The 21789-nt window shown below is 39.8% G+C and overlaps 1 protein-coding gene across 1 annotated transcript; it reads left to right on the top strand.

Annotated features, from left to right (window-relative positions):
- Positions 1 to 1597: 1597 nt before the first annotated feature.
- ABITRAM (actin binding transcription modulator) lies at positions 1598 to 21783 on the top strand. The gene is made up of 7 exons (XM_063450570.1): positions 1598 to 1709; positions 9107 to 9226; positions 12263 to 12314; positions 14467 to 14596; positions 18827 to 18903; positions 20285 to 20354; positions 21562 to 21783. The coding sequence occupies exons 2-7, from the start codon at positions 9151 to 9153 to the stop codon at positions 21697 to 21699; spliced, it is 543 nt and encodes a 180-aa protein (XP_063306640.1). The 5' UTR covers positions 1598 to 1709; positions 9107 to 9150; the 3' UTR covers positions 21700 to 21783.
- Positions 21784 to 21789: the final 6 nt, after the last annotated feature.

Below are 21789 nucleotides of genomic sequence, written 5' to 3'. Positions count from 1 at the left end.
GCCGGCGGAATGACAGGAAATGCTCACTGAGTGAGCACTTCCTGTCATTCCGCCGGCGGCCGGGTACAGGAAACAAAGGTTCCTGTCCCGCGTTCCGCGCTGCCCGGCCATGCTACATGGAGAGACCGGCAGGAGGGAGCGCTCTGCGCTTCCCTCCTGCCGGTCATAAACCCGGCCGCCCTCCAGGCAGCAGTGCTGCGCCGCCTGGGGCTTGCTAAAGCGCTCAGGCGGCGCAGCATGAGGAGGCGCAGCGGGGACAGGGATCCGGCGCCCCCTGGTAAGTTGCGCCCTAGGCGGCTGCCTAGGTCGCCTTACAGGTGGCGCCGGCCCTGATTTCATCTAGTACATACAAACACTACATCCACTACACAAACACACACTACATCACTGTACACACACTACATCCACTACTCAAACACTCTCTGCGTTCACTATACACACTGCATCCACTACACTAACACACTCTGCATTCACTGCACAAACAGTATCTAATGCACACAAACACTACATCCATTACACACATTCTAATTCACTTCCACCATACACACCACATTCAGTCCCGCATCATTGTCAGCGGACTAGGTAGGGCGTGGGCGGGCCCAGGAGGGAGGGGGAGGGGTCGGGGGGGGGGGAGGAGGGGGGGGGGGCCAGACCTTGTGCTTTGTCAGGGGCCCCAAAATTTCTGATGGCAGCCCTGCCCATATTCATATCACTCCGTCCCAACTTTCCCATTCACAACATACACATCTGCCTACATGCTCCTCACAGATCCACACACAGCAATACACACTGCTCACAGCAGGCAGAAACAAACATCACTCACAACTACCCATACATGAACCGATGCACATCAGTAACTTCTACCCACACACATCACGCAATGCCACACACATCACTCACAGCTACTCAAGTGTATCACTTACATATACTCAAACAGCCACATATCACTCACAGCTACCCACATAACACACACCGCTACAAAACTTACATTTTTGTTTTTAAATTAAGGGTTAGTTACTAAAATGAGAATTCAAGGTGAATTTCAAGTTAATGTCAGAACAGCAGAATGGAAAGTTTATTAGAGAATTTTTCCAGTTTGGTTATTTTTACCTTAAATTTGATATATACACTTAATAATCTGATTGCTACCCCACACACAATACCAGTTGAGCATGGGATGATTATTCCAGTTGTAAGCGGTGTTGAAATATGTCTCTCTAGTCTGTAATACAGCTGGGATTTTACTGTGGATGATATTGAAACATTATAAGTTTGAAAAGAGGAATGACATTTCTTATAAGCATATTTGAAATATTACATATAACTAGTAGGAAATAAATTGAGACGAAATATAGGGACATACTAAAAGGAATGACAGGTTGGAATGCCCATAGACAATTCCAAATAAAAGGACGCATTCAAAAATGAGAAGGGATACAAAACACATATATACTTTGTTATCCTCCTTATGATAACAGATACATGGGGGGAAACCTGTGTGGAATCAGCTAGAGCGAACGTGCGGTTAAGTTCCAGGTTTTATTTGTGTTGAATCTACTTCCTGGTGAGTTGCTGTGTCTCCGCCTATCAGCATTGGTCTGTTTGCAGAGCACTTGTATCTGTCTGGCGGCGAGCTGTATAGTCAGTTACATCAGACAGGAAGTCACATGGAATCCTGAGCTGCCATCCTGCAGCGCGACTTAAACCGGGTAAACGGCATGGAACGCGGCATTCCAACATTGTTACTGCTCCCTCTTCCACAGGGTCATTCCTTGTGCAGTCAGGCTCTACCTCTTATTATTGGTTCTTTTTATTGTTGTGCCAACAGGGATATAGGAGCAATGCATGAAAATGAGCAATTTTAATGTTTTGTTTCTATTTGTTTTAATAAGTTCTGCCTGTTTCTATATCGCTATATGTAACATTATTACATTCAATGCATAGCCAAAGGCTAATAGTTTAAACGTTTTTTTTAAAAAACTTTTTTGTTGTGTTGAATACACTCACGTGCCCCTCTTACTGTACAGTAACAAGCTATGGTTCTGTCTGAGACACACGTCTAATAGTAAGATCAAAGAATACAATCTCAAAATATAACTAACTTCTAGCTATAATTTATATTTTTGTAAGGTGTATTTGTGCCATAATGCTAACTAAGCAGCATTATAAAATGGGGAATGTGATGCAATATATTATCTATTCATATAAGCATAGCACTCTCAGACACCTCAGAAAGTCCAAGAAAATTGATTTATCTGCTAGACAGTATGCTGTCAAACTCTTACAAATATTTTTTTAATAAATATTTTTTCATGTTTGCAGCAAGAACTACGTGTGTGTGTGTATGTATGCATGTATGTATGTATGTGTATATCTCTTGTCTAGTAGGGGGGAACCTCTCATTCTACTTAGGCTACAAAGTTGCCACACTGAAACTAACACCATATCATAATGGCAAGTTTATAATGATGAGCATCCTTACTTTGTGAGCTGTATTGTTATTGTAATGGTGTTTGGTAAGGCACTGTAACCGTATGCAGTAATCATGCATTACTACGGTGCATTTAGGAGGATTTTGGATTAGAGTCAGTGTCTTAAAGTCAAGTGCCCTTTGAACTTTGCTTTAGCAGTCTCATCCCAAATGGATCTATATGACACCTCGCACTTTTGAAGTGGCTCTGTGTCTTTATAAAGATAAAATACTTCTGAAATATTCATACTGATGGCATTTTGATTTGATTAAAATTTAACACATGCAGTACATATCATAAGACAAAAAGATTTATTTCTTATGGTTACGTCTGTGGGTGTCAGAATGTTGATCTTCCACTGTTAACTTTTGTAAATTCCCTGCAGTTGTTTCTAATGAATACGGTGGCGGGGAAACGATTTCTTCTTGTCTATTGTGCAAGTAGTTCTGTCACGGGTGACATAATCACCTCATGATGATTTTAGTTTGCACATGTGCATTTGGACATCTTCTAAGAAACTCCATACTAATACTTGCGCAGACAGGCATTTCTTCATAACTACCATATACTCACATGTCAAACAAGAACACATGCCCTCTGGTATTTCTCCAAAGGTGCTTAAAGTGACTCTATCGTCACCAGAACTTCAGTGTTTACATTAATGCCTATGAACACCTCTAGTGGCAGTCACTCAGATGGCCACTAGAGGTTATTCCTGGGTCAGTGAAATGTTCAATGACCTGCATGGAGGTTGCTTAACGTTCCTCATAGAGATGCATTGACTCAATGCATCTCTATGAGGAGATGCTGATTGACGCTGCATTTTGCTGCACATGTACAATAGCTTCCCAATGCTTCTTTATGGGAAAGCATTGGATTGGCTGAGATCATCAAGTTTGGAGGGAATGTAAGTAAATCACCTTTTTACTGCGAGGAGAGCCAGGCCAGCCACCTAAAACGGTGATATTAGGCCTATAGTGCCAGCAATACACATTTGGTGTATTCCTGACACTTTAGTGTTCCTTTAATTTACTTGTCATCCAGTGCCAGGACAGACTCTTCGCTGCATCTAGATCCTCCGATTGTGAGATCTTCAGGCTTGACGATGAGAAGCATTGCAGAAATCTGTGTTCACCTAATTTATTAGTTCTCTGCGAGAGCATTGAATCTATTGTCTTTCATAGAGACGCATTTGACACATGACCATCGACTAGTATTGAAGCTGTTTTAATCCAAAGCCCTCAGTGACAGTCTGACAGCCGCTAGGAATGTAGGGATCGCAAAAAGTAAACTGGTTTTATCTGCAAGACTGCATGAAAGGGATTCAATAGTGTTAAGAAGACAAATCTATTCCTAACATGATATTGCTCTGATCTCTCTCCCTTACCCCCCCCTTCCCCCGACCGTGGCAGATAAAAGGATAGAAAGTCCTTTATGTACTCACCCGATTCCAGCACAAGCTCCCTCGGAGGGGGGAGGGCCTAATGTGCATGCACAGCGATCTTATTACGCCCTCCCCATAGGAAAAAATTGATGTTACTGCTTTTTGGTTTTTAATTCAAAAATCACAATTTTCACAAATCCCACTTTAAAAAAAATAAAATTCTTTATTTTTGTGGTGCAATCATTTAATACATACTTTTGTAATGCCACAACAGCAGTAACAAGGATAATGAAGAACATAATTAAACAGGGCATATGGCATAGATAATTACTGCACACATTAAGTTAGGTAGCAGAGTCACAGGCTTATCAAACATGTCTAAAGTATGTATAGTGAGTTGTCATCGTTAACTATCTAGACATATTGGTGATCATGCATAATTAGGTTGAATAACAGGCTTTTTAGTAAGGGTGATGATTATGAAACCAAAAGAGTGAAACATGTACAGTGCCCGTTAGACTAGACAGCAGGTCCCAGGTTAAGCAGACCAAATGCACTGTGGTGGAGTTGGTAATTATGCATTAAGATAAACAAGATTGATACACAAGATTAATAATGTTTAGAACTAGAGTGCCAGATTAATGTAAACCACAGCATCGTTGGTCAGGATCTGCTACACGTCAGGTAACTCCTGGTGGCGAGCGCAGAGGGGTTGCGACTGGATAATGAGCGAATAATGCTCTTCAGGTTAGGTTTAGTCCCAGGGTCAGTCCATGCCAGTCAAATCTTCGCATATCTTGTGGCTGGATCTAGGAATCGACCGCTTATATCGGTCTGGCCGATATTCGGTATTTTAGGCAATATCGGTTCTTACTTGGCCAGGGAGCGGGGCCATGGCATTCCCTGGTGGTCCTGTGGCAGGGACTGTGCAGTGGGGGCCCAGCAAGCGCTTACTTACCTTCCCAGCAGCTCCCTTTAGCTCCCCTGTGTAACCTTTCTAATATTTGTTTGAATAGTTTCCATTTATCCTCAGTGTTTTTTTCACTAAGGAGTTTATGCCAGTCAATATGTTACATAGTTACATAGCTGAAAAGAGACTTGCGTCCATCAAGTTCAGCCTTCCTCACATATATTGTTGCTGTTGATCTAAAAGAAGGCAAAAAACCTAGTCTGAAGCGCTTCCAATTTTGCCACAAACTAGGAAAAAAATCCTTCTTGACCCCAAAATAGCAGTCAGATGTCTCCCTGGATCAAGCAGCTGTTACCCCACTAATAAGAAATTATATCCATGTATGTTATGTTTTTGTAAGTATTTATCCATTTGCAGTTTAAACATCTGTATAGACTCTGACAAAACCACCTCTTCAGGCAGAGAATTCCATATCCTTATTGCTCTTACTGTATAAAAACCTTTTCTTTGCCTTAAATGAAATCTAATTTCTTCTAGCCTAAATGTGTGACCTTGTGTCCTATGTATAGCCCTGTTTTTGAATAGATTTCCAGAAAAAGGTTTGTACTGGCCTCGAATATATTTGTATAAAGTTATCGTAACCCTCTCAGGCGCCGTTTTTCCAAACTAAACAGATTTAATTTTTTTTAACCTTTCTTCATAACTAAAAGGCTCCATTCCTTTTATCAATTCTGTAGATTCTCTGGACTTTAGTGCCATGATATCTTTCTTTAGAACAGGCGCCCAAAATTGCACAGCATATTCAAGGTGTGGTCTCACTAGCGATTTATAAAGAGGCAAAATTATATTTTCATCACCAGAATTTATGCCCCTATTTATACATGACAAAACCTTACTGGCTTTAGCAACTGCAGACTGACATTGCATATTGCTGCCTAATTTGTTGTCTATAACAATTCCCAAATCCTTCTCGTGTGTGGTTATCCCTAATTCACTACCATTTAGTGTGTAATTTGCTTGTGCATTCTTAACCCGAAGTGCATAACTTTGCATTTCTCTGCGTTAAATTTCATCTGCCATTTTAGTGCCCAGTCCCCCATTTTATTACTTTACAAAGTTTTGTGTCATCTGCAAACACTGATACATAGCTTTTAATGCCTATTTCAAAATCATTTATAAATATGTTAAATAGAAGTGGTCCCAAAACAGAACCCTGGGGGACACCACTTACCACTTTTGTCCAGCCTGAAAATTTACCATTAATTACAACTCTTTGTACTCTATCCTTAAAGGATCACTATAGTGCCAGGAAAACATACTCGTTTTCCTGGTACTATAGTGCCCTGAGGGTGCCCCCACCCTCAGGGACCCCCTCCCGCCAGGCTCTGGGGAGAGGAAAGGGTTAAATACTTACCTTTCTCCAGTGCTGGGCGGGCACCTGGGAGACCGCAAACCGCGAGCACTTGGGAGACCGCAAACTGTCCGGTTGAGACGATCAGAGTGGCACTTTACCTTATCTACTCTCTTAATAATAGAGTCCCCTGCCACCCCAACCTGTCTAGACTTCTTGCACTTTCATCCCCACCTGTACTAGAGGAACTGTTCCCACGGCTGTTAGAAGGAACAGCTTCCTGCAGTACAGCTACTCCTGAGCTGATGTTCCCAACATCTTCACTCAAACGGGCAAATCTGTTAGGCTGCACGATCAGTACTAGCTAAACCTTACCTCATCCCTCCCCCTGCTTCCTTGCGCCACTGTTACCCAGCTATGTGCCTGTTCACCAACTGTCTCATCTTCCCCAACTACACTACCTGTTCCCACTAAACTGAGCTCAGTGAGACTCCTCTCAAGATTGTCAATCTCTCTGTGTTGCAATTTGCCTCTCCAGATTTCCAATCTGTGCTTCCAGACAGTCCCCCCTCTGCAAATTAGGACCCCCAGGGGCCACACATATATCTATCTAAGAAAAATGAATACGTTTATAAAATAAAACAGCAAGGAGAAAAATATAAGGTTTTACATAAATCAACAAAGATTAAAAAATATCTATAAAAAAAAAAGGGGGGGGGGAGTTTAAAAAAAAAAGCCTGCTTTTTCACTTTTAGCAGTCACTTAGTATTACCTAATACCACAATACACCAATTCTCTAAGAAACTCCAGTGAAATCTGATTTATCCTAAACACAGAGTTACTCATTCATGACTGTCTTGACACATTGGTAAGAGAATCAGTCATTCACTACAGTGAGAACTGTCAGGAATTCAAAGTGAATTTCAAGTTCATGGCTACAAAAGATGAATCAGGGAAAAAAAAAATCTCCAAGTCAGCTATGCTTCCAGTTAAAGGACCACTATAGTGCCAGGAAAACATACTCATTTTCCTGGCACTATAGTGCCCTGAGAGTGCCCCCACCCTCAGGGACCCCCTCCCGCCGGGCTCTGGAGAGAGGAAGGGGTTAAACAATTACCTTTCTCCAGCGCCGGGCGGGGAGCTTTCCTCCTCCTCTCCTCCTTCCTCGCGACGTCATTGGCTGAATGCGCATGCGCGGCAGGAGCCGCGCGCGCATTCAGCCGGTCGCATAGGAAAGCATTTCCAAAGCTTTCCTATGGACGTTGGCGTCTTCTCACTGGGATTTTCACAGTGAGAAGCACGCAAGCGCCTCTAGCGGCTGTCAATGAGAGAGCCTCTGGAGGCTGGATTAACCCTCAGTATAAACATAGCAGTTTTTAATGTTTATTAAAAAAAAAAGGGTTAATCCTAGAGGGACCAGGCACCCTGACCACTTCATTAAGCTGAGGTGGTCTGGGTGCCTAGAGTGGTCCTTATAAGATATTTTGGTCTTAAATTTGATATTCACTAGACTTCCCAACAATTCATTTTCATGAAACCAAATGCCTAAATAACTCCAGTAATGCTTTGAGAAATAGTACAAGTTGAAAGAATGTTTTGTTTCCATCAGCTGAATTGTGGTTCACAGCCACAGTTGGTTCTTCTCTTTACACTTGTATTTACTTATGTATTTATTTTTTTCTCTCCATGTACCTTTATGGTCTTTCTTAACATTGACAAAGCTTTTTGCCATATTTACCTTGCATTATATATTTTTTCCTTTTGTTAAACGACTCAAGTAGATTACATTATTGTTGCTCTTCGTTTAATAAAAAAATAAATTACAAAATATCCATATTTTGGCTTTGTTTTTGTTTTTTAACTTTGATACTGTTTTCTTTGGCTCTTATTCTTAGTTTTAAAAGACCAATAAAAAATAGCCAGTTACATTTGTTTTTCAAGTTGTGGCACTAGTTCCATTAGCCATTTACTTTTTCAGTTATTCATCAGCCAATGCAGAATCCAAGCAATCTTGGGCAATATCCTTTATACCCTTATACCTTATATATGGATCAAAGAATTGAGAGTTTAAACTTTTTTTTTTTCCAGTTCACTTCACTTACAGTAACTGAAAATGTCTGTGGTATCTTCTTGCACATAATTGATAAGATCTGCGGTTAGTCCGCCATAATCATTCATAGACTTCCTATTCTTATTTTATTTTTTTGCAGCCTGAAAAATTGGAGTACATATACAAATTCTTCCTCCCTGCTAGTAGTGGTCATATCACCAGTGAGGTGGCTGTTTTAAATGCTATAGATTAGTATAATTCAAGAACTGTTACATGATAAAAATAAAATTGAGAGTTGCCAAGGGATTTGTGTATTTTACAACAACATAACAGAACTGGAAAAATAATTCCACAGTTTCCTGTTTATGGCATAAATACTTAAGAGAGATTCAAATGCAGAAAATAAGCATGAGTAAATACAGAATTGTAGTCTATTAAATATAAAACTATATCCATACCATATTGGTGTGGAGCAAAGAAACTAATCTGGCCTTGAGCATTTCTCGATGCCTTGGTGTTAAAGATTTCAAATACATTTGCTGAAAGTGATATCTGCTTGTGTTAGTCAGTTCAACCTGTTTACCTGTCCACAGTCCAAGGGCTGCCATCATGGAGCAAAGCTAGTGGTAAGAAGCTGTCCCCCAGTGCCACTCACTCCCTTAAAGACTTTGTACAGAGGTCCGAGTAGTACTTAAGTGCCATTAATTGCTGTCCCACTGTGCCAAGTTTTGGTACCGGTAGATACATTTCTGGTTTAAGATCAGTGGTGTTCCCATGTAAATATAGCTTAAAAATAGTACTGTATGGACCCTAAGCCTTGCATATTTATGCCCTTTATATTTGTCAAATATTGCAACTTGAGGTGGTTATATGGGGCTTGGTTGCACAATCTATGGCATGTATTTTCAGTTACCATTTGTGGTTGCATTTTCTATTGCAGGTACAGAACATAGATTTGTAGCAGTACTGCGGTATCCTCTGTAGATGGCAGAAGAGTGTCGAAATCACCCTGAATTCCCTTCAGTTGTAGATCGTTATTTTACAAGATGGTACAAGCCAGGTAAGCACTGTGCTGTTGAACATAGTCAAAACAAAAACTGCTGATATTCTAACATTTCAACCAAATTTTTCAGCTTTTTCTTTAAAAAAAAAAAAATAAAAAATTGTAAGAACAATCTATTCCTAACACTATAATGCCCTACTCCTATTTTGCTGCCCTCCCTCACCCTGGTACATTAAACATGTAAAAATAATAAAGTTTAACTGACCTTTTTTCTCAGAGGAGCATTGTGAATCTAATACACATGTGCAGCAAGTGCTGAGCATCTATTTTAAAATATTCCACATAGGAAAGCACTGAATCAATACTTGCCAATGAGGCTTCCGTATCACGTGATCACGCTTTAAACGGACAGTGCAGCGCAAGTACCTCTTGAGGTGGACTTAACACTGCAACAATTCTCAAAATCTGCAATTTTTACATTGGAAGGTTAACTCCTTAAGGACACATGACATGTGTGACACGTCATGATCCCCTTTTATTCCAGAAGTTTGGTCCTTAAGGGGTTAAAAGGACAGGGACTCTGCACCCAGGCCACTTAATTCAGATTAAGTGGTCTTGGTGACTATAGTTCTGGGACAAAGAAGAGACTGTCCCTGCAGAGACAGCATTGTAGACACTGCCTTATCCGAGAAAATAGAGAGTTTACATTGCAGTCTAATGCCACCTCTAGTGGCTGTCACTCGGACAGCATTTAAAGGGACTTCCTGGTTGCGGTCCTGCAAAGATTAGATGACGGTCAATCGGCATCTCTAACTATGCATGGAAATGCCAAACATTCCTCATAAAGATGCATTGAGTCAATGCATCTCTGAGGAGTTGCTTATTAGCACAGCACTACTACTGCTGCATGTGTGCAGTAGCCTTCCAATGCTTCCATGGGGAATAATTGGACTGGTTGACATAATCCGTAATGATGAATTCAGCCAGAGGAGAAGTGACGTCCACGGTGAGAATGGTGCACTGGGGAATAAGGCAAGTAAAAACTATTTATTTTACTTAATTAACTATGACATGATCACAGACTAGGAATAATTTAGCCAGTCAAAGAGGAATGAGGCAAAAATTGACCAGCATATAGTTGCATGCAGTGTCCCTAAGAGACTGACGCACTCATTAAATGTTTGGATTGTGGAACAACACTTTAACTTTGTTTTCAAGATTTTAAGTTTGTTTAGGTAGGGACCATCGTCTCTTTCACCTTAAAATAACACTGTAGAGTCAGGAGTACAAATGCATCCGTTTAAATTGAAAGGCCTGCAGGCTCGTGGTACAGACACCAGAACCACTACAATAATCTGTACTAATTCTAGAGACTATAGTTTACCTTTTTAATATGTGGTTCATGTTGGTTAGATTAGGCACCAAAATACAGAAAAGTAATTTGAGAGATAAACCAGGGACCTCAAACTCTGGCCTTCCAGGATGTTGATGGACAAAACCTTTCTGAATCCACAGATGGTTATGCTCCTGGGTGTTTAGCAACATTTGGGTGGTCAGATATTATACCTGATGTAAAACAGTGGTGTATATCTACTGGTTTCTATTGTGAATACCTTTTTTTGCACCATTTTTCTGAATGCAATGAGTTTATTAAACTTTTTTATAATTGTTATTGTAGCCTTCCCGAGTGCCGTCAAGACACATTAAACACCAGGAAACTCTTGTGAAAGTGTTTTTTGAAGAATTTACTTGATAACATTTTATATTACAGTTTTAGAATGGATCACTGAACCATTTTACAGTAGAACAGGTCACTAAATTGATGCCATGTACATAATTTGGGTCCCTGTCAAAAGTTGTGAACCAGTGGTTTAAACCTTTGTTTGTCATGACCGAATGGATTTTCCTTTAGTGCCATGTAAGAAAACGTGACCACAGGGAAATGTGACCACATCAATGATGCATTCAAGAGACATTGCTGAATGCAGCAAGTTTTTTTTTTTTTCATAATTATTTTATTCTAGCATAATCCCAAGTTACACGTCTAACGTTGGAATTGGTCTGCCACCAGCCACTATGTTTTCCAATATGGCAAATTATTCAAAAAATAAAAACCCTAATTCTTTGAACTACCAAAAGTAAGTCACGGAGGTGGCACTGTTTTGGGAATTATATATTTACGTTTTTGCTTGAGCTTGGTTCATTTAATTTGAGACTTATGAATAGCTAGCCAATCTGTACGCTCTTTTGCTTGGACACCAACGAATGGTCACATAGTGAGTCATTGGTTATAACACAGTTATTTTTTATTTGTTAAAGGTTTTCCAAAAGTAAAATGAAGCTGGAATGTATGTCATTTTCTAATGAACACAATGTCTCGAATTGACGATCATCAATGCAATGCACTATGACAACTAAATTTGTTGGGATTTGTAAACGATCTTTGACAATCCTAATAAAAATAGTTTTAACCAAAAATAAATAATTGTGTGTGGGCTTGCACTCACGGTCTTCAAGATATTAAAAATTATATTTTGTTGAAACAGTTTAAAAATACAGATCGATGTTTCAGTCCCCATTTGGGACTTTCACTGAAACGTTGATCTGTAATTTTAAACTGTTTTAATAAAGTATAACTTTTTTAATATTGTGAAGAGCGTGCGTGCAAGCCTACCTACCGATATGTTTACATTTGGTGACGCTTGCTGAATGCACACAGCCTGAGCGCAAGGAATGTTATATGTTTATATTCTGATTAACAATGACTTGCTTTGTAAGCAGTCTTAGTACATGTGGCTTACTTCACGATGGCATCACATTGCTTTCCAGGTAAAACTTTAAAAGTAATTTTATACAAGGAGGACATTGTATTTATAATTTTATATAAAGCAAAGGGAGGCCTTTACACTTAATAATTGTCTTCACAAAGTTTTGCTTATTTGGCCATTGTGACAAGTGACTTGTGCACTGTACCAAATCTCTATGCACATTTAAATAACTGAGGTTTTTAGTTTTACTGCAATTGCTACTTCTAAACCTGCTGTAGTATAATATCATAGTTTTTATTCATTTATGGCATCGGTTGTCTTTCAGATGTAAAAGGAAAGCTTTCTGAAGACCACTGCATTTTGCAACATTCAAACAGGTAAACCATTCTATAAAAAAAAAAATAATTCAAAATGACTGGTGCCAGAGGGACCTGGGTGAGTAATCATACTGTACTAAAATGATTTGACTACTTACTGTGGGATGGTGCTAGAGCACTCCTGGTACCATGACCACTCCAGTGGCTGTTGTGGTTATTGTTCTGGAATGCTCATTTAATTTAGCTCCTCTTTTGATAGTGAGTTGTAGGCTAAAGAAGCTGGAGCAGTAGAATCTGCATCTCTCTCTTAATATCACTATATGCAGAGTCCTGAATTAAAATACATGTCAAGGCTAACCTAACATTAGAGGTCCATGAACTGTATGGCGTCATGGATGACATCGCGCCTTGCAGCAGGGAATTTGAATATTGTAATATACCATATACCATAATATACAATTTTTGATATCACATGGTAAAGATTATTATTTATGCTCTTGAAATGGAGTATATGTCTATTTACAGAGGGCAAGTACACTTTGCAATCCCAGCACTCATCCTTGCATGGTCTCTTACAGAAAATGATTGGGTGCATATCCAAGGAATGGAGAGATGCACTCGCAGGTTTTAATAAATGGTTATATTTACAGTTTGTAACAAAGTCGTGTTTCAATCCCAGTGGGTCCTTTTCAAGGTTAACATTATTCACTTAAAAATTACTGAATTCCGACCACATTGGCAATTCACAGATTTCCAAACAACGTGAGAAGTCTGTCAGTCAGGCTGATTCTGTTTCATTCATGCAGAAGAGTTAAGAAAATCCATAATATCCACATGTAAACCAATATAAGGCACAGAAATTGGACCTTTATCAGCAACTAAATGTATCCGGCACATTTGCAAATTATCATTCACTTGCTTTTTACAAGTGAATTGATAATGTGAAGTACTACTTGCACGCTGGTTGCACTAACAGCCAGCAGACAAATAGTTGGGAGTAAAAAAAAATCAGTGGTGCAAGGGATAATTATGTAGTGGGTGTACACATCACTTAGTAGCCCTCCATATGCCCCCAGTTGCTATGTACCAGGTGGTGCATGTCTCCTAAACATGTAAAACTAAATGGGGATGGAGCCTGTGAAATAACTGTGGGGAGACACATGGTTGAAGGCTACTCTAAAATTCATGGGAGAGTGACAAGTGGGGGCCCTAATTATAATATTAAAGGGGAGGAAGACCTAGTGTCCGCCAAAAAACATTGACAAAGGGTGGGGCCCTTTTTCCAGCAACTGGACAGCAATGGCATTGCTAATTTTAAACATTTAGCAGACATGACACCACCTCTCGCATGGCAAGTGCGGCATATGGAGGTAACTTATACCTAGTAATATGGAGGTCTTATTGACCTTAGTACAACTTGTATTTTATTATTTTATTTATTTATTTTTAATGTGGTTGTTGGCTGCTGGTACTGCCTATGGGCAAACATGTATGTTTTTTTTTGTTTTTTTTTGGTTAATCCTGGGCCAGATTTGAAGACTCCTTGCTGGGAGTAACAGCATGCAGTTCGGATTTCAGCTGTCCGGCATTCGGTATGCTGAGATGCAGACCGAATTTAGGCCCAGTTGGGGTGTGAATTACAAAATCCAGACATTGTTTAATTTCAGTCTGAATGGTTTTGCTCTATTCGGTATAGTGCATTCGAAGTTTAGTGAATAACCCCGGTGGGTTTGAAATGTTGATCCATATTTTTGTTGTAACACTACTAGAAATCTCCATTTAAGAAGACCTGTGATTGCATATCTGTATTGGTGTTTTTTTCTGTCTGCGTGTGTGCTCATGCACAAAATAAATAAGTGTGTGTGTGTGTATATATATATATATATATATATATATATATATATATATATATATATATATAATTTCATTTTCTATTTTTTTTTACATTTTTAAACAAAGTGTATTTTTGTGTGTGTGTGTGTGTGTGTGTGTATAGTTAAAAACATTGATGCCCTCTAGCCAACTTAAAATCCTGTTTGTTTGCAGATTCCCCAAGAATCACTTACACCATTTTATTTTTCCGTCTCTGAACCATGAGCTGTGGTGTGCAGAAAGCCAGCCTGGGAATTCAGGGCAAAATAGAGTTGTAAAACATTAATTGACCCTCCAAGACATAGTTTAATTAATTTCTGTATTAATTTTCTTTCCTCAGAATTTGTGTTATCACGCTAGCAGAATGCCACCCACTTCTTCAAACTGGAAAAACAATTCAGAACATCAATTACCAGATCAGTCCCAACTGCAGCAGGCTGCAGAATAAAGTGTCTGGGAAATCCAAACGGGTGAGGGCTTGGCCTTTTTTTTTTTTTCTTCTTTCAGCTCATGAGACATTCAATCTACTTTCGTGTAGTTTATAAAAAAAATGCTTATGAATTGTTTCCATCCTCACATTGTTTTCACTAGTTTTCTAATAATCCGCTATAGAACGAACAATATATTTGTTCTTCAAAGAAATCATGAGCTTTCTGTCAGTTTAGTTAAATATGGAATAAACTGCAGGAGGTGTTACATGGATATGGACAAAAAAAAAGCTAATTTCAAGAACCAACCTAGCTTTGTAACATACCCTTGTATTGCTTACTTTCCATTCATTTTTGTTCTTTAGCATGTGATATTATTCAAGGCAATCTGTTCTGTATTAGAAACATACTTTTTTTGGTTGGATTTTTTTCTTGAACCTCCAATGAAGCTATAAGACCGCTCCCAGACTTTCTTGTGTCAATGATTTTTCGCTATCATAAGATCCTTACGAGTTGTGTGTTTACACAGCCTGCAACAGCCTGGAACATGCAGCTCAATGTAGCAAGGGTCTATTTGTTTCCCTGTTCTGCAGTGCATATGTTATTTGTGGCTTACACATGTGCAAAGTGTAACACGGTTCACTAAACTATGAACTGCGCTGTGTATGTAGTGATGACAGCGACATTACTCTGTCAGATTTTAGAGTAGACTATATGAAGTAGGGATCGACAGATATTGATTTTTTTGATTTTTTTTTGAGCTGATACTGATAATCTGTGAACTTTCAGGCCAATAGCTTACCAATGTTCTGTACATTTACGGTATTTTTTTTTGTAAATCTTTTTTTTTTAAAGTGGTAAATGCACAAAATATACATGCCATTCAGATTTTCTTTTATGTTTTTAAGAATATTTGTGTGTGTAGTGAATGCAGTGAGAGTATTTGATTAGTGTGTGTTTGTGTAGTGGATGCAGTGAGTTTCTGTGTAAATATGTGCGGTAGTAACCCCTTCCCTCTTACCTTCTTAGTGCCCCCTCTTAGTGTCTCTCGGTGCCCCCCATTCCACTTAATATCCCCCCTACCCCAGTGTTCCTTTTCCATTCCTGTACCTTAGTGTCCTCCCTTAATGTTCCTCTCTCCCCCCTAGTGTTTTTCACCCCCCCGCTCTCTCCTATAGTGTTCCTTACCACCCTCCCCCCATAGTGTTCCTTTCCACCCCCCCTCACATCCCTTATTGCCCCTCCTTGACCCCCACTCCCTGGTGTGTCTCCTGGGAGTGGATCAGTGCGCACCACGGTACAGGAGATTCAGTCTCCTGTACCCGGCCGGACTGACAGGAAGTGCTCTCTCCGTCAGCACTTCCTTTCAGTCCGGCCGGGTACAGGAAACATAAGTTTCTGTACCGCGGTGCGCACTGCTCGGCTTGGCTGTGCTACACAGTGCCTGGCAGGAGGGAGCACTGTGCGCCCACCTCCTGCCAGTCACTTTGAAATGGCACACCCCCTCCGCCCCCGGGCCTGTGCCTCCTTATGGATGCGCTGACCCACCCATTCATTATCGATACTGCCGGTGATTATCGACCGATCCTTTATATGAAGATTGGAAATGCTCTTTAACCCCTTAAGGACCAAACTTCTGGAATAAAAGGGAATCATGACATGTCACACACGTCATGTGTCCTTAAGGGGTTAAAGGGACAAATAGTTTTCCTGGCACTGCAGGTCCCCTCTCCCTTCCACCCCTCCATCCCATATTGCTGAAGCGGTGAAAACCCCTTCAGTGACTTACCTGAAACCACTGCCTATGTCCCTCGCATGCGCGGCCGCTGGCGGGATGAGACCTAATGCGCACGCGCATTATACCTCCCCATAGGAAAGCATTGAAAAATGCTTTCAATGCTTCCCTGTGGGGATTTTAGCGACGCTGGAGGTCCTAGAAACCTTTGCTAGAAACCAGGAAGTGCCCTCTAGTGGCTGTCTAGTAGACAACCACTAGAGGAGGAGTTAACCCTGCAAGGTAATTATTGTAGCTTATAAAAATTGCAATAATCACACTTGTAGGGTTAAGGGTAGTGGGAGTTGGTACCCAGACCACTCCAATGGGCAGAAGTGGTCTGGGTGCCTGGAGTGTCCCCTTAAAAAAAAAAAAAAAAAAAAAAAAATTACCCTACAATGTCTAGCTACAACATTAAAAGCACTGACAGGTGAAGTGAATGAATAACATTGATTTTAGAATTATAACGGCACCTGTCAAGGGACGGGATATATTAGGCCGCAAGTGAACAGTTCTTGAATTTCATGTGCTTGAAGCAATAACAAATGGGCAAGGTAAAAGATCTGAGTTACTTTGACAGGGCCAAATAGTGAAGGCTAGACGACTGGGTCAGAGCATCTCCAATATGACAAGTCTTGTGGGGTGTTCCCGGTAGTAGTAGTAGTAGTTAGCACCTACTAAAAGTGGTGCAAGGAAGGGCAACCAGTGAACTGGCTTCAGGGTCATAGATGCCCAAGCCCGACTGATACAGTAGCTCTTCTGTGTGATTGTATCTCTGATTGCTGCAAAATGCAATGTTGACTATGTCAGAACACACAGTGCATCACAGTTTGCTGCGTAACTGTAGACCATTCAGAATGCCCATGAGGACCCCTGTCAATTGCCAAAAGCACTTTTTTAATGGAGTTGTGAACATCAGAAATAGACCGTGGGGGAATGTACCCATGGCTGATGAATCACGTTTTTGTTGTGGATAGGCAGATGCGTGTGTCCTGTTTACTTTGGGAAGAGATGGCAGTAGGATGTACTATGGGAAGATGGCAGGTCGGCAAAGGCAGTGTTATGCACTGAACAATGTTCTTCTAGGAAACCTTGGGTCCTGGCAATCGTGTGGATGTTACTTTCACAGGTACCAACTACATAGAGATTGTTGCAGACCATGCACACCCTTTCATGGCATTGGTGTTGCCTTCTGGCAGTGGCCTCTTTCAGTAGGATAATGCACCCTGCCACACTGCAAAAAATGTTCAGGAATGGTTTGAGGAACATGACAAAGTGTTGCCTTGGCTTACAAATTCACCACATCTTAATCTGCATATGTGGGATGTGCTGGAACAACAAATCTGATCCATGGAGTCCCCAACTCGCAACTTGCAGGACTTGAAGGATTTGTTGCTAATGTTGTGGTACCAGATACCACAAGACTCATTCAGAGTTCTTGTGGAGTCCATGCTTTTGATGCATCACAGCGTTTTTTTGAGGGGGACCTACTTGATTTTAGACAGGTGGTTTTAATGTTGTGGCTGATCAGTGTATTATCCTTGGCAGAACAGAAGATTTGGGGTTAAGACTAGTCCCCATAATGCAGTATGAGAGACTTGTGATTAGAGGTGTGTAACCAGACCTACTAAGTAGTGCACCTTGGGACCCTTTAAAATAAATCTAAAAAACAAAATAAATTGAAACCTAAAGTCACTAACATTTTAATCCATTGTCTTTATCAGGGTTAGGCAACCTTTAGTACTTGATATGTTGTGGACTACATTTCCCACAGTGCTCTTACAGTCATAAGACCTCTTGAGGGCCCAAGATTGCCTAACCCTGCTCTATATAATGCACTAAATATGTCATTAAAACTTACGTAGACACAGTATGTCAATTACTTCTGTTTTTGCCATTGTTGCGCGTAGAAAGATTATATGGTGTTGTGCGTACCAGATTATAAGAATGCATTACATACATCGAGGTGGTGAAAGTATAAAGTGGCACACAATATTTCACCGATGCTGCAGTTTTTAGCCCCAATTTTGCAGCCCCATTCAGCTTCCACCATCTAATGGGTCCTGTCTGAGGTGTCCTTTCTCTTTTTTTTTTTTTTAACCAGGACCCCTAAATTTTAAAATTCAGAACCTTCCCCTACAGTTTCAGGAGTTCATAAAATTGGATTAGCGTTTGGATGGCAATGCGCGTATGGACAATATTTTACTCTCCCGTAGCCGCCCTACTGGTCTCCCTTAGAATACTTGTATATGCAACATGTCATCTCCATTAACATTAGGGGAGTGTTTTTCGCACTTTAGATGTTGTGGACTACATCTTCCATAATGCTCTCACAACCAAAATGCTTGCAAAGCATCACGAAAGATGTAGTCTAAAACATTTGGAGTGCCGAAGGTTGCCTACCCCTCCCCTAAACTGTTGCATTAGGAGCCCTAAACTAGAAAAAGACCCATTGTAAAATATATTTTGCTTTTAACATGCATTCTTTTCTAATTAAGGGTGCCCAGTTCCTTACAGAATTTGCTCCTTTATGTAGAATATTGTGTTCTGATGGTGAGGAATATACTATTTACAGGTAAGATGTTCTGATTTTTATGAAAAGAAGAGCTACCACACATGTCATGCCTTACCTGTGTCCCCAGTTAAAATTTGTGATGTATTTTATTTATTTTTGTTGCATTTTATTTTGGTAAGGTATTCAATGCCTGTGCCAATGGTATGATTAGTGTGTATGTTCTAACAGTAATAGTCTGAATTCTATGCACCAAAACCAAGACAGCACACTATAGTGTTTATGGTGCCAAGAGTCCTCTCACTCCATTCCATAGTTGAATCACAGTTTGGTACTTGCCTGGATGCCCCTCAGTTTAGTCACTTTTTCACGAATACACTTACAGTAGAAGTTCTCTTCTGCATTACATGAATCAAATTTGTTAATTGGTGGACACTGTCCGCCAACTAACATAAGTAATTGGTGGAGATCGTCAGTTGACCTTCTCAGCTAAAGAATTCTGTCCAAATTCGGCTGGAATTGATTTACTTATGTTGAAAGATAAATTCATGTGAAGAGGCTCTTGATCATGGGCACCACAGCGAAGTGTCAAACTGTGCGCTCTGTAGCTGTTACAGTACTCAGACGTTCACTCTTTTTAAAGTATTCTACTACTCCTAAAATCTGTTTGTTTTCTAGTGTTTTTATTTACATTATAAATCTAGTGTTTTTATTTACATTATAAATTTTAATGTGAACCTTAAAGGAACACTAGGGGTCAGGTACACAAACATGTATTCCTGACCATAGAGTGTTAAAACCACTATGTAGCACCTCATGCTCCCCTAAATATAGCAAAATATTACTTTATTCCAGACTGCTGCTGCTGGATCTACCCATGGTCTGCCATTATCAGAAGTGGTGATCTGAACCAATCACAATGCTTTCCCATAGGGAAGCATTGGATTGGCTGAGCTTTTCAAGGGGGCAGAGCCAGCACAAGCCAAACACAGCCCTGGTCAATCAACATCTCCTCATATAAATTTGTTGAATCAATGCATCTCTATGAGGAAAGTTACGTGTCTGCAGGCAGAGGGTGGATACACTGAATGGCAGTGCTGCACAGTATGCAGCACTGCCCCAGGAAGCACCTCTAGCAGCCATATGAGGAGTGGCCAGTGGAGGAATCCCTAGGCTGTAATGTAAACACCACATTTTCTCTGAAAAGACAGTGTTTACTGCAAAAAGCCTGAAGGAAATGATTCTACTCACCAGAACAAATGCAATAAGCTATAGTTGTTCTGGTGACAATAGTGTCCCATTAACACATTTTGACAGATGTCTTGGTTTTTCTCAATGGTGTATGGAATATTGGTGACAGCAAAAATAATTGAATGCTTTATCATATTTATACTGGCTTTGGAAGGTTTTCTATGAAAATTTAATTCATTCATTGGTCTTTTAGTTGCATCAGAGGTCGTTTATTAGAAGTAAATGAGCGTATCCTTGAAAACCCAGAACTGTTGCAAGAAAAGGTAATTTATCACTTTACCCAGATATGTTAGTTACCATGTATTCTTCATATTGGTACAAGGTCAAAAAGCATGATACTTTTAACAGCATGTGTGAGTAAGCTGTAATCTATTGCTTGGGGAACTTATTTAGGTAGCTGTCCTTCAGTAGGAAACTAGTCTTGGCTAGCATTTGGTCTGATGTAAACATGGGAGTAGTTAGAGAGGTATTTTGGCAAATATAGGCATAGGCAACCTTTGACAATCTAGATGTTTTGTCAGCATTGTGGCTGTGAGTATTATGGGAGATGTAGTCCACAACATCTGGAGAGCCAAAGGTTGCCTACTCCTGGGCTAAACCTTAACTATCTTAAATGGACAGGTTAGAAATGTTCGAAAACATACAGTAATAAATCCTCTGGCACTGATTGTAGTCAGTGGTTTTACTATAATGAATTGACTTATTATTATATAGTGGTTCAGATACTTTAACAAATATCCTGATGGGTTCTGAGTACACACTGCAGAATATGGTTTAACCTCTGGCAGTTTTTAAAACCTTCCAATACTAATGGTAAAATAAATGTGAAATAAAAAAAATTAAAGTCCGAAAAAGGACGTGTTGCATGTCCATCTTGCTGGCTGGGAGATTGTATTTGAATCCGTAATATTTATATATATTTTTTTTTTTTAATTGTTTTAATTCTCTTAAACAGGATATATTTGCACAAGGCAGTTCCCTCTGAAAATAAAGATGCAGCTAAATGCTCTTTTACACTGACAAGTGATACAACTGTAGTACGCAAGGGCAGTGTCAGAGACCGTTGACAATTGCACACATTTCATATTCTAAGTTATGCTTGGACCCTGCGTGTATGAGGATGATGTAGAGAAAATGAAATTTTTAAATCCTCACACATCATGCCAAGTGCAGTTTTCTTAACAGTTTTAATAAAGTTAAGTAAGCGTAGTATCTCCTTTTTCTTATCAAAGGTTTGTAATAGCCAATTATAACTCACAGGGCTATACACAAAGTGAGAATTTAAAGTGAATTTAAAATTAAATAGCTAAACTAGAAAAAAAAAGTCAACGTCACTATGCTGTCAGTTTGGCTACTCTGGCCTTAAATTTGAATTTCACTAGTAAAAATGTTACTGGTAAATACCTTTTTGAGATTGCACTTTATATGTTTATACTGCTGAATTATTTTTCTTTTTTTATCACCCAATAGCCATCAACTGAGGGTTACATTGCAGTTGTGTTACCAAAATTTGAAGAGAGCAAAACTATTACAGATGGACTTCTATCCCAAAAGGAATATGAAGAGATTGTCTCTAGAAGAACGTGTGCAAAATCGGATGATTTATAAATGGTTACGCTTGAAAACAGATTTATATAATCTGTTTACTGAACTACCTCAAAAGTTAAAAGGCTTGTTTTTTTTTTTTTTATGATTTAG

Source organism: Pelobates fuscus, chromosome 4, assembly GCF_036172605.1.
Source record: "Pelobates fuscus isolate aPelFus1 chromosome 4, aPelFus1.pri, whole genome shotgun sequence".
Lineage (NCBI taxonomy): Eukaryota > Metazoa > Chordata > Amphibia > Anura > Pelobatidae > Pelobates > Pelobates fuscus.
Note: the sequence above shows the minus strand (reverse complement) of the source record. Positions and strands in the feature narration are given on the sequence as shown.